Source organism: Leptidea sinapis, chromosome 20, assembly GCF_905404315.1.
Source record: "Leptidea sinapis chromosome 20, ilLepSina1.1, whole genome shotgun sequence".
NCBI lineage: Eukaryota > Metazoa > Arthropoda > Insecta > Lepidoptera > Pieridae > Leptidea > Leptidea sinapis.
Window position 1 is genome coordinate 1,367,518 of NC_066284.1, and position 14,129 is coordinate 1,381,646.

The 14,129-nt window shown below is 40.6% G+C and overlaps 1 protein-coding gene across 1 annotated transcript; it reads left to right on the top strand.

Annotated features, from left to right (window-relative positions):
- The first annotated feature begins 2,390 nt into the window (after window positions 1–2,390).
- On the top strand, window positions 2,391–13,217 carry LOC126970259 (dynein axonemal assembly factor 10). Its single transcript, XM_050816087.1, has 6 exons — window positions 2,391–3,022; window positions 3,587–3,714; window positions 4,080–4,297; window positions 8,096–8,218; window positions 8,732–8,844; window positions 9,255–13,217. Exons 1-6 carry the CDS (start codon window positions 2,739–2,741, stop codon window positions 9,460–9,462), a joined length of 1,074 nt encoding a protein of 357 aa, XP_050672044.1. The 5' UTR covers window positions 2,391–2,738; the 3' UTR covers window positions 9,463–13,217.
- Window positions 13,218–14,129: the final 912 nt, after the last annotated feature.

Sequence of the window (14,129 nt, forward strand, 5' to 3'; positions counted from 1 at the left end):
TGAGTGTTGCAGATCGTGCCGTGTGTGTCTTCTCCGTGGGGGCCTGCACAGCGTGCATCGGGGTTCCGGCCCAGCCAGTCTACATCCAGCAAAGCTAAGTCTTAGGCTTAATTATTATTATTAATAATTTCTCTTAATTTTGCATACTTTATTATTATTAATAGTATTTTATTAATGTGCAAGTGTACAACTAAACTATAGTTGTCCACTTTATTATTATATTCCCCCTCTGCCTGACTCGGGCAGCGGGGGTTGCCACTCGCTTAACCTAATTAATAACAACCATGGCTTCACCAATTGTTGCCGACAAGGGCCTTCTACGCGCCCTGCTAGATGAGTTATTTACGGAGAAGATCTACGAAATTGGTGTGTATTTTCTGAACTTGTAAATATTTTTAAGGTAACGATTGTAATTGGGTAACTAGTTTTAAGGATTTTGTATATATATCGTGTAACCTTTTAATAAATCATTACTTCCACATACATTAATCGTTGTTTTATTTAATCGCCAAACGCTCAGTCTCTTAAAAGTGATGCGAGGAACGTTACATTACAAGTTGTGAATTATATGAAGGAAGAAAAACGCCTTCAGGCACCAATTATATCCTTCGATAAGTTGTATGAACGCGTTGCTGCTGCCACAGATTAGTGTTGTCAGCTTCTAAAAAAATACCACCACGCACTTTAAATTAAAATACATATTTTTAAATATTATTTATTTACTGTTTGTTATTCCTATTGTAGGTGTTGGGGAGCGATTTGTAAGAAAACTTGTAAAAGAAAAAGAGCAAGCAGATGAAACTGGAACAAAGAGTTCCACTCCAGGAAAAAAAAGGAAAAGGACTAAATGCAAAATTGAAGTGGACAATTTTGATCTCGGTGTCATTAGAAGAAAAATTCATGAATTCTACAGCACAAAGAAATTCCCACATTAGCAAAGTTGTTAAATGTGCTCCAAGAAGACATTGATTTTAAAGGGAGTCGTGAAACACTCCGAAAAATACTCACTAAAATTGGATTTCGTTACAAGAAATCAAAATCTAATCGAAAAGTACTTATTGAACGTAATGACATATCAACATGGAGAGCTTTCTCTTAATTATCTACAAAAAATTTATGAAAATGAATGCGTTGAAAAAAAACCAGTCATATTTTTGGACGAGACTTATATTCATTCGTCTCATACAGCTGGACGCTGTTGGCAAAGTGATGAAGTTGATGGTGTGCTTAATCCAGTCTCGAAAGGAAACAGATCAATAATTGTTCATGCGGGAGGACAAGCTGGCTTTGTGGAGAATGCATTATTAGTTTTTCAATCAAATACAAAAAACGGTGATTATCACGATGAAATGAATAGTACAAATTTCAAAAAATGGGTGACTGATAGACTTCTACAAAATCTACATCGGCCAACATTAATCATAATGGATAATGCCCCATATCATAGTATTTCTATAAGCAAATGCCCTAATTCAAATTATAAAAAGGCTGATATGCAAAAATGGCTGTCAGAAAACAATGTTGAATTTAGTGAACATTTTACAAAACCGCAACTCTACGAATTAATCAAAAGGCACAAACCAAAATCTATTTACGAAATAGATGAATTATTGAAAAGTATTGGAACCAGCGTGTTAAGGTTACCACCATACCATTGAGATTTAAATGCAATCGAAATGATTTGGAGCTCTATGAAAAGAAATGTAGCAGATCAGAATATTGGTAGATCAAATTCTGAAATGCCTACATTGATTGCAGAAGCTTTTGATAAAATAACAGTTACGGAATGGCAAAAGCATTGCAATCATGTAAAAAAAATTGAAAACGAGTATCGAAAAAGGGATGAATACTTAGACGAGGCTTTCATCATTAATTTAGGTAGTGATAGTGAAAGTGAAAGTAGTGACTCTGATAACGATGAAATGACTTATGAATTAAACAATTCTGGTGATATAAGAATACCTGGGATATCTCCGTTACAGAACACTCGGCATACATTTTATGTAAATGATCATAATTATTGTATAAAAATATATCTTTATATTTTATATACAAATAGTGCCATTATAAAATCTTTTTTTAATGGCACTATTTGTTTACTTTTTCTTGACGTAACATTTATGTTACATAAGGCATGTTCAGGGAGTTACTATTAACGCTACTTTTGCTATTTTCTGTCAGATGCGTGAACAAAAAATAGCGAAAGAAAGCGAAAGTAGTGAAAACCGTGACACCCTGAACACCTCTAATATGTGCATATTATTTTTACCCACTTTATTGCAAAAAATATTTACTAGCAACACTAAATGCGATAACAGCGACGCTGCCAGCGGGCCAGATAAGTTTGCGGGACTGTATTGAAGATTTGAATGTTGTTTTTCACACCGAGAATCGGTAAATTTACGACTTTCGGTAAAATAACTTTCATATTTTTTATAATAAACATTGTTATTCTTAGGTACCTAAGTAGTATGAAATTCCGATTTTGAAAATAATGAAATGAAATGATTTAAAAGCGAATTCGCAGTACGTTTGTCAAAAACATGAGACTTAGGCCCAGTCGTTGATAAATAAAAAAAAAAAAACAAAAAAAGTTGTAGTTTCTATGGCGACGTGATTGTTTACAAATTACATTTAATAATATAACCTCCTGGGACTGCTTGTCATATTAAATTAAATTATCGAAAATTTAGTTATTGTTCCACTTCAATTGACAAAAAAAGACTTTCGTATTTTAAATGGAAGACCAGGATACTCCTCAAATTATAACACACATTGAACACAATTTAGATCACTCACTATTTGATTGTAAGTGGATTCCATGTTCAGCTAAGTTTGTTGTTATTGGATCTATTCCTAAGGGCAGTGGCACTCTCGAAATTTTTGAGATAACAAATGGACAATTTGATAAAATAAAGACCATAGAGAGACCAAATTCATTTAAATGTGGTACCTTCGGTGCCAGCAACGATATTGAAAGAAGGCTTGCTACTGGTGACTTTAAAGGCACATTAGAGATATGGTAAGTAAATATTATTATTATTTTATTACAAACTAGCAGCTGTTAGCTGATTTTTCACATCTAGTATTAACATTAATAATATAATAGTCTTTGAATTGTTCCATCATAGCCAGTTGTCGAGTCTATTGTTAAAAGGATTGTAAGTTGTGCCAAGACAAAATCTGGCAGTGAGTGCCAATTATTAACCACACTGTTTGTGAAAAAATGATGAGTAGAGTGATAGTTTGATCTATCAAAGGTAGATTGTGCCCACAGGATGGTCTCTGATTGTCTTTTTTAGGAAAGATGTATGCAGGTTTTTGTGGTGAGGTCATTATAGAGGAATCTTTCTCAAGAGTAGTCAGATTAAGCTCATTTAATCTTTGCTTGTAGGACTATCAACATAGAGCCTGGGCTTCTTTTTGGCTTTCCTCTGGACACATTCTAGCTGTTATATATCCCTATGTAATAAGGACCTGAAAACCATATTTTAAGAGTGGTCTTAGAATAGTTTTTTTTAAAGGGACCTTAGCATCAAATAATTGCAATTCTATTTTATGCTAAAATATTTGTTTACTTTTATAGGGATTTGGAAAAGAGTTGTCAAGTGTACATAACGAAAGAGCACTCAGATATAATAAATTCCATAGATGGTATGGGTGGTAGCAGTGCCAACTGTGGAGCGCCGGAAATTGTAACGGGAAGTAGAGATGGTAGGACTTATGTGTGTTATTTATGGTTTAAATATCAAATATTGTTTTTATGGTGTAATTCACATTATTATGGAAGGTCTACCATTTTTGTAGTTTTACTCAGTTAGACATCTGTTATAAATATTATTTTGAGTGTAAAATTTACACAACCTTAGAGTTGAACAAGACATACGATTTCAAGATTTATGATCCATGTGCCAATTGAACAGTTGATTCAATTGGTAAGAGTGCTCAAACGGAACCCGAGAGCCGCGGGTCCAAGTCCCGCATTGTTCGAAAATTTTGGTTACAAAATTAATTTGTGCAATAAATCCCACCGTGAGGGATATCACATTAAAAATAACAAATTATTTATTACACATTAGGCACCGTCAAAGTGTGGGATCCTCGACAGAGAGGCAAGCCAGTGGCCAACATGCAACCAATAAAGGGAGAAACCAGGAGAGATTGCTGGGCTGTTGCTTTCGGCAACTCCTTCAATGACTCCGAGAGAATTGTCGCAGCAGGTTACGACAACGGAGACTTGAAGATGTTTGATCTGCGTACCATGTCGCTAAGATGGGAGTGCAATTTGAAGAATGGGGTGTGTTCTTTATATTGTGTGTCTTTTACCTTATTGTTAAGTTGTTAGGTAATGAAGTTGTTTTGAGCTACAATTTATATTTAGGAGTGGTAGTGCCATGTTGGTGCTGATGGACACAACCGAATTGGGCTGACACGCCCGGAGAAATACCACTCCCCCACTCTAAACTGGCGTGAAATAGAGGCTATGCCGCTGTGTTTCGTCCGGTGAGTGGGGTATCTGGAGGCCTACACCCCCCCCCTCCCGAATACAAATGGCAGCATGGACTAAAAAAAATAGACTACTCCAGGACGGTACCAGGCTATGCAGTCCTGGAGAATCCGTTCCTGGGCGTCCACAAGTAGGGCCTGTACCTAATAGTGGTTGCTCAGTCTGCCCCGCGTATTCTGGAGGGGGCAAATCTGTGCTGACGAGTCAGGATGCACAGGGCTCGGGGCAAAGCAGGAGGCTCAAACCACCCTTCTCCGCACTAGCTGTGGACTTTTGCAACATCAGGGGGCTTCGGTCAAATTTAAATGCCGTCCACTTTCACCTGGAGACGGCGAAGCCGGCCCTACTCTTTTTAACCGAGACACAGATATCCTCTCTGGCTGATTCATCTTACCTTTCATACCCGGGGTATAATTTGGATCACTCCTTTATACCACGGGCTGGCGTGTGCGTTTACGTCAGGGAGGATGTCTGTTCTCGACGCCTGAGTTCTCTTGGAGGACAAGACCTATCCATGATCTGGCTGCGTGTAGACTGCGACGACTATCCGCGAATCTACGCATGCGTGTATAGATCCGATAGCGGTAACGCAGAGACTGACCGGCTCCTCGAACACATCCAAATGGCTACAGATTCCGTGTTGGAGCAGATCCCCAGCAGAGATCGTGTTTCTTGGCGATTTTAACGCCCACCACGCTGAATGGCTAGGCTCACGACTTCGCCTTAGCATATGGTCTGACGCAACTGGTTATTGCGCCAACGCTTACCAAGATGTGGAAGATCATACACCTTCACTGTGGACCTTCTGTTGACCTCACATCCGGACGGCTACCTAGTTTCCGTTGATCCTCCTCTGGGATCGTCGGACCACTGCCTCATCCGCATCACTGTCCCGATCACGCGCCAAACACGCCCCCGCTTCTTAGGCTGTCGCCGCGTGTGGCACTATAGGTCAGCAGAGTGGGACGAGATGCGGTGCTTTTTTGCATCCTACCCATGGAGGCAGATCTGTTTTTCGCTGGGTGATCCAGATGCCGCTTCTGATGCTGTTGCTGTTGCTGATGGGGTACTGCAAGGTATGGATCTCTTTATTCCATCCTCTTGTGTAGCTATCAGTGGCAGGTCCCAACCATGGTTTGACCGCTCCTGCAAAATGGCTTCTCGCTGAAAGGAGGAGTGCTATCAGGCTTGGGTCAATGGCGTGGTATCAAGTATGTGAATTCCAGCGAACTTAAAAAACACTTCAATCATGCCTCCTTCAAAAGAGTTATTGCTGAAGCGAAGTGGAAGCATATTGGCAGAATTGGCGAGAGACTTGCAACGCCTTCTCTCTGGAACTTGTGCGTTCGGTCGCTGTCCAAAGAAACTTCTGCCAGCCAGCCATTTCGCCACTGCACAGGGATGATGACTCGCTGGCCCATGACGCGAAAGAGAAAGCTGATGTCCTGGGCTCCCTCTTCGCGTCATACTCGACTCTGGATGACCAAGGTGCAAGGCGTAGTCCCGAAATTATGGAAGGCGGCTGAAGTGCACCCGATCCCTAAGAAAGGTGTACGCTCGGATCCGTCCAACTACCGCCCCATTGCCATTACCTCCATTTTCTCCAACGTAATGGAGTCGATTATCAACCGCCCGCTCTTGGGATACCTAGAGGAGCACCAGCTGATCAGCGACTGCCAGTACGGTTTCCGTCAGGGTCGCTCAGCTGTTGATCTTCTTGCATACCTCACCCATAAATGGGCGCAAGCGGTTGAGTCGAAGAGAGAGGCGTTGGCGGTGAGTTTGGACATAGCGAAGGCCTTCGATCGGGTGTGGCATAAAGCGCTTATAACGAAACTGCCATACTATGGACTTCCCGAGAGGTTGTGCAAATGGGTCGCTAGCATTTTGGCCGATCGGAGCATCAAGGTTGTTATCAACGGTGCATGCTCCGAATTAAAACCCATAAACGCTGCAAGGCTGCGTGCTATTCATATATATAAAAAAAAATATATAACTCCAGAAGCGTGAAAGAGGGAAAGTTACTGGTTCCAAAGATTAAAAATTACTACGGCAAAAGATTGAATGAATATGTGGTGCCAGTCATATACAACGAGATAGCGTGGCTGAGGAGTGTTCCCAAACTAAATAAAAATGCAGTTAAATTTAAGATGAAAAATGCGCTGTTGAATAGCATTGAATAACTCTCACTGAATGTTGTTCAATGTTATTCAACAATGCTATATGCTAATTTAGTATATAGATTTGGTAAATCTTTTCTTTTGGCTTATATTAATAATTCCAATAATGTTTAGTTGTAAGTCCTAATAGCTTAGATTAAAGTAAGTAGTAGTTAAGTATGTACATATAATTAAATGTTTTTTAAGCGCACTAACTTGCCAACAAACTGTTAAAGTTTGGCAAGATATATTAATAAGTTAAAAGTGTACTTATTTAAATTAAAAAAAAAAAAAACCTACACTGTTTCTTCTTCATACTGCTGATATGCTCCAAATCAGCAGTATTCATTGCTATGCAGACGACAGCACAGGGTATGCTTCCTACACCGGCCGTGCCAACATGTCCCAGGATAGCGTCGACAAGAACTGGAACCAACTTGTGTCTGAAATTCCGAGACTTTGCTTTGCAGTCTCGGAATGGGGCTGACATAATTTAGTCCAATTCAACCTAAAGAAGACACAAGTTTGTGCGTTCACCACTAAAAAGTCTCCCTTTGTTGTATCCCCTCGATTCGAGATCACTCCTCTAACTGCCACAGCCTGTATTTGCATACTTGGCGTCGATATATCGAACGACGTTCAGTTCCGTGGTCACTTGGAAGAGAAGGCCAAACTGGCCTCTAAAAAGGCCCAAGTGGCCTCGTTAAAGCTTGGTGTACTCACAGGCGAGACAGTACTTCACTAAAAGCCACCGCCTGCTACTTTATAAGGCGCAAATTCGGCCCAGTCTGGTACTGGGCTTCTTCCATTTGACCGCATACAACGAAGAGCGGTTCGAATCATCGACGATTAAGCCATCTCCGATCGGCTTGATTTTTTGGCATTGCGTAGAGATGTGGGTTCTCTCTGCATCTTCTACCGTTTTTAAACGGGGAGTGCTCAGAGGAGCTGTTCGGGTTGATTCCAGCGGCCGAATTCCACCACCGGACATTACGTCCAAAGTACCAACCGCACCACGTAGACGTCTGGCATTCCACAATCGCGCGGTTCGTTAGAAATTTCTTCGGAAGTAAATATTTATATATTGTTATTTTTGTAAATATTTTATATTATTTTTTTTTTGCATTATTCAATTTAAAAAATTTGAAATGTTCTAAATACGTACAAATCTTGAATAAATTTATAATTCGAATTAACTCTTCAGTTAATATTAAGTTAAGTTGGATTTGTCAACTTATGCAGCATGCTTTGTACAAAAATATTTACGTAAATTTTCCCGATTCAAATAAGTAACTATGGATAAATATTCATTTATTCAGGGTCTACCATTCTAACTATCACTAAGAATGGTAGACCATGAAGTTCATTCTTCTTTTGCAAATTCATATTATTATTCAGAACGTTATAAGCTTTTCACTTCATCTTTCAGGTTTGTTGTGCTGAATTTGATCGTAAGGATATTCCGATGAATAAATTAGTGGCCACAACATTAGAGGGCAAGTTTCATGTGTTCGATGTCAGAACACAGAATCCCACTAAAGGTTTTGCGCAAGTATGTATTATTAACTTGATTAAAATTAATTATTTTTTCTAAACTCGACATCTCTGAGAAACTACTGGTCCCAAGTTCATGACGTGCTAAACACATTTCTAGCTGGGATTAAGTGCATCGTTTGACATTTACCATAATATAATATTCGAAAGTTCAATTCATATATTTTTGTTTGTTCCTAATATTTAGGTACATTATAATATGTTTTCTTACTTGAAATCACCACACCAGAATATGAACCATTACATTACCATGAAATGTTACCTTTTCGTATCGTCTTGGAAACACCGCACAAGGAAGCTCATTCCACAGCTTGTTCGTACGTGGAAGAAAGTTCCTTGAAATCCGCACTGTGACGGAACGCCACACATCCGGTTGGTGGGGATGATATCCTAATTTGTGGCGTGTCGTGCGAAGGTGGAATATGGCGGCGGGAATCAGGTCAAACAGCTATAGACACGCAACTATTACCCCAAGACTAACGTGCTGATGTCTAAATCCCATGTTTCGTAGGTACTTGACAACACTACGAAGAGCGGTACAATATGGGTGTCCCGCCATCTGCCGCAAAACCGGGACCTGTTCATTACCTGCGCTGGAAACGGCCAGGTCTCCTTGTGGAAATAGTAAGTATTTACACGAAAGAAGTGGCCGTAGACTGTTAGGGTCAAGTAAGCGGGTGATTAGGCCGCTGTACCCTAGCCTAGGTGAGGCTGCCAGCTCAGAGCTATAGCTGATATTCGCCTAGGAGCAGAATATTATATAGAAGACTGCATCTTGTGAAACAGTCTTCAGGAGAAAGAGTGGAACATAAACGCGGACAATCTAGGGGTCTGCTTTGCTTGTCTGTCTATCGCTAGGAACATCACAAAAGCCCTTTGCAATTTTTAGGCAATGCTATTCTCTCTGTCATCTATTCCTTCCATTTATTACTACTCATAGTTGCCGTAATTTTAGGTAATGTTATAATATTAGGTTATTTTATGAGATCCTCTCGAGAACACCAATTGTTCATAATTATTTATTTAATCTGCAGCCAGTACCCAGAACAGCGGGTGCACGTGGACGCTCAAGGCGTTGCGGTGGGAGTTCCCGGGAAGCTGAAACATCTTCAGCGTATGGTGATCAGCTCGCAGCCGATCAACGCGCTCGAATGGAACCGCGACCATCTCGGGCTCGCTATAGCCACCGCTTACGACCAATATGTCCGCGTACTCGTTACAACCAAACTCAATTTACACTGAAATGCCTTTGAAGGTTCACGAAACCGGACAACGATGTTGGTTGATCAACCGCTACTAAAATTGCGATTTGAAGTGAATTCAAAAAATAGTGCTACAAAAAATGTTTTAAAAAAAAATTAAAACCTTACCTTATTTCGTATTTGTTTAAAGACATAATAATTATTAAGGCAAAGGTCACCTGAATAAAAATGGACGGTAGTATTTAAAATTGATCAAAATATGATATTTGCAAGCCATTTTGTACGTATCCAGAAATATCTTCAGATTAGCCCTTCCGTCAGAAACAAATAAGATCCTTCCAATCTAGATTTCTCCGAAATCCAGTCTCGTGGAAAAGTGATTTTTACCAGATTTATATCTTATTTATGTTCAATCTCTCTTCTTTTCAAATATTCTAAAATACTAATAATTACAGATGGCCGTAATTTTTCAATGTCGGCCATCTTTGCTATTTCGTAGCATAAGATATAGATCTTCGCGTATAGCATTCAAATTCAACAGACGCTCACCTAAAATCACTCCGTGTGAACCTGTTGCCAGGTAAGGTACAATAACATAATAATTTTATTGTATTTTAATGAAACCAAACTTAGTATCGGCCCTAGTCACTATGCCGGCTAGCCTTTGATATTTTTTTAATGGAATAGGATGATACAGCGTCTGGTCACTTAGGCTGAGATCTATAGGGCGAACTTAGCCTTTGCTTAGACTTACTAGCAAGTTGATTCGAAGTCGTATTTATAAACATCGCTTTATAGAAAATTGAAGTTTTACATTTACTATTTACGATTAACCATGGTTGCCAGTTAAATAATGCTTGCCATGACTTTAATATACGTATCTCGCTCCAGTCAGCCCTTGTCCATCCGATCCAAAAAAAGGAGACAGTTCGGATCCGGCAAACTACAGGCCTATTGCTTTTACTTCCCTGCTCTCCAAAATCATGGAGAGCATAATTAGCCGCCAGCTTTTAGTATACCTAGAGGGTCACCAGTTGATCAACGACCGACAATACGGCTTTCGCCATGGTCGGTCGTCAGGTGATCTTCTGGTATACCTATCACATAGATGGGCGGCGGCTATTGAAAGCAAGGGGAAGGCCTGGCAGTAAGCCTGGATATAGCGAAGGCCTTTGATCGTGTATGGCACAAGGCGCTCCTCTCAAAACTTCCATCATTTAGGCTTCCCGAGAGCTTATGCAAGTGGACCTCCAGCTTCTTCACTGGGCGTAGCATACAAGTCGTTGTCGACGGTTTTTGCTCGAATCCCAAGCCCGTGAACGCTGGAGTGCCCCAAGGCTGTGTGCCATCTCCCACGCTGTTTCTTCTGCATATCAATGATATGTTGGACACCTCCAACATACATTGCTATGCAGACGACAGCACTGGTGATGCCGTATACACGGGCCATGCAAGTCTCTCTCGGGAAGACATCGACCAGTGCCGGGAGAAACTGAAGTCTTCTATCGAGTCCTCTCTCGAGAAGGTCGCGGAATGGGGTAAATTGAACCTTGTCCAATTCAACCCCCAGAAGACTCAAGTTTGCGCGTTTACCACAAAAAAATCCCCATTTGCCGTATCACCGCTCTTCGACAACACTTCCCTTAAAGCCTCGCCTAGTATCGGAATACTGGGTCTCGAAATCTCGATTGATTGATTCCGTGGCCATCTGGAGGGCAAAGCCAAATTGGCTTCGAAGAAGCTGGGCGTCATCAATAGAGCACGGCAATACTTCAAGCCGGCCCACATTCTATATTTAATATTTGTAGAGACAAAGCGCAGGTCCGGCCACACATGGAGTATTGCTGTCATCTCTGGTCTGGCGCACCCCTGTATCAGCTCGATCCATTTGACCGCGTGCAACGCAGAGCAGCTCGAATTGTTGGGGACCCAGTGTTCTGTGAACGGCTAGATCACTTGGCGTTGCGTAGAGACGTCGCTTCATTGTGTGTCTTCTACCGCATTTATCACGGGGAGTGTTCCGAAGAGCTGTTCAACCTGATTCCTGCCGCTGAATTCCACCTTCGCACGACACGCCACAAGTTATAATATCATCCCCACCATCTGGATGTGTGGCGGTCCTCCACAGTGCGGTTTTCAAGGAGCTTTCTTCCACGTACTACAAAGCTGTGGAATGAGCTTCCTTATGCGGTGTTTCCGGGACGATACGACATGGGTACCTTCAAAAAAAGCGCGTACACCTTCCTTAAAGGCCGGCAACGCTCTTGTGATTCCTCTGGTGTTGCAGGAGAATGTGGGCGGCGGTGATCACTTAACACCAGGTGACCTGTACGCTCGTTTGTCCTCCTATTCCATAAAAAAAAAAGTTAGGTGTGAGCAGGAATATGATTTTTTAATCAATTTTTCTGTAATTTTAAAGGAAATTAAGTAAGGAATTGAAAAAAAAGTGGAGCCGAGGAGATGAACAATTTCTTGCATCATCACAACAGCAGTTGTTCGAAATTTAAAAAAATTCCTACTACTACCTAATTACTGTCTGCTGTCACCCATAGCTGTCACGCTTCCAAAAATGCGTTCTATATCTTATACGAAATAAGTTATCAAGTCCACATTTTACATAAATCATTCATCATTTTCCACTTATTTAAATAAAATTAATAAACAGATAAGTTTTGGATGCTGTTATAATTTAGTATACTTTTTAAAGCAAAAGTTTGTTTAATAATACTCGACAATTTATAATGAATCGTGCGCTTGACCTTTTTATTGGGCTGGCTTAGGTTAAGCTATGGAGGGTAGAGGCAACGAAACAGAGAGAGGGCGTCAGTTGCCCTTCAGAGGGCAGTAGGACGGGGCAGGAGGGGAAGAGGGGTCAAAGAAGACCTCTCAACACCAGCCCCGACTGGCAGTTGGTAGAGGGCGACTGATGGCCTCTTCCCCGAGGTTCTCCGGTGAAATGGCCTGCAAAGATCCCGGAGAACCTCTCAAAAAGGGGAACTCTCTGATTTTGAGGAGGTTTTAGTGGGTATTACCAAACTTGGTCGACTTCTACCTGAGTAGAAGATGGTCTAAGTGGTTGAGTCCCACACTCCCTGTGCCACATACTGCACCGGGGTAGTACGTAAATGTATTTCCTCCTCGTTAAAAAAAATGGAGGGTAGAGGCAAGGAGTATCATATCTCTCATAAGGGAGAAAAGTTGAAAAGGTGTCCAGCTTATGTAATTTAGAACTGTTCAAAAAACTTCCCACAATGGCGCTGGTGTAGGCACAGGTATGGTATAAAGTATGATGAATGTAGCAATTGTAACCGAATTGAAGTATGCCGAGTTAAAATATTTAATATTATTGTCGACTAAAGTCGTTAAATAGTGAAAATTTCAACGACTTACGTACAAAATAATGTAGTAAATATAACCTTAAAAAGTTATAATGAGAAAACGTGTAGCCTTGCCTCTACACTCCTTGTGTTAAGCCCAGCATAATCTCAGCTGTCTAATGACTATAAATATCAAATCAAAGTAAGTAAAGTTTGAGCAAAATCAGTACCTACGCTCTATTGATCTCAGCCTTACTGTCAGATAACTACCTATTGGAAACACAATGAATTGCTGCTGTTAACGAAAGTGACATTAAAATATATTCTTAAAATAAACATCGTCTTAGTATGTTGCTGGAGGTGTATTTTAATACATAGTAGTTGTAATATTGTTAATTTAGTTGTTATTTAATAAAACGAATGTGATTTTATTTAAGTTTTAGCACCAAATATCAATTAAATATATTATTATGAGTAATGTGTGTTTTCTTGCTATTTCCTTTCAGCAATAATCAAGAGACAGCCGTTCCGATAAGACTTATAATTATTTTTATCCGTCTCCTAACCATAACCCATTTAAAACCCATGGTTTGTAATTATATTCGGTTGGCACAAATTTTACTTCGGTAGTTTTACCATCAACTTAGATTATACTAGCGTTATAGACGATCTGACAGCTCGATATTGCGTGAGCAATTTTGATTTGTCAACTTGTGCGTTGCCAGCCACTGGTTTAATATTCAAAATACTACGGACGTAATGTCAAGCGTGGCTTACTGTTTACGACATGTAAATCAAAATTGGTTACTGTCAATAGATTCTCGTTCCTTTTCTATCTTGATGTATGTTATTAGAGATGTTCACCTCCCACGCTTTGCCTATACAATGATATGATCAGAATTCCTGTACCGATCCGAATCGAGGGACGGGGAGGCTATTACTGATTCTTCTTAGGATTGTGTTCTGTATTGTTCCTTTGATGGAGGAAGGAGTTAGTGTACAACTCAGTCCATCATGGTTCGCGCCATGGCTGGGAAGCCATTCATCCCATCAGCACGGTCCACACCATGCTATTAGGGTGTTTTATTATTGAGGCTTCCGTCTACTCCCAGGCGGTGAAATCAAGGACCTCCTGGCCTCAAGGCACAAGTCAACAAGGTAACGAGTGTTGTGAGGTAATTCCCTCCATTTGGATGAACTGGTAGGAACCAGATGGCCAGGATATCAGCCGCCCAACACTCGGCTTTGCTGCTCATTAAGCACGACCCAAGAGACACGGATAGGTAATTCTCACGGACGCGAATATAGCACCCTCCCCACTTACTGTCCATATATCAAATTCTATATTCATATGTTATTGGTATACGGTAGACAGGCTATCACGTACAAA

Excerpts from the sequence above, each read along its gene's own strand:
- LOC126970259 (XM_050816087.1), top strand. The coding sequence starts at position 2,739 with ATGGAAGACCAGGATACTCCTCAAATTATAACACACATTGAACACAAT. Across the intron at positions 3,715-4,079 it reads TGTAACGGGAAGTAGAGATG|GCACCGTCAAAGTGTGGGAT; the intron begins GTAGGACTTATG and ends ATTACACATTAG. Across the intron at positions 8,219-8,731 it reads CCACTAAAGGTTTTGCGCAA|GTACTTGACAACACTACGAA; the intron begins GTATGTATTATT and ends CATGTTTCGTAG.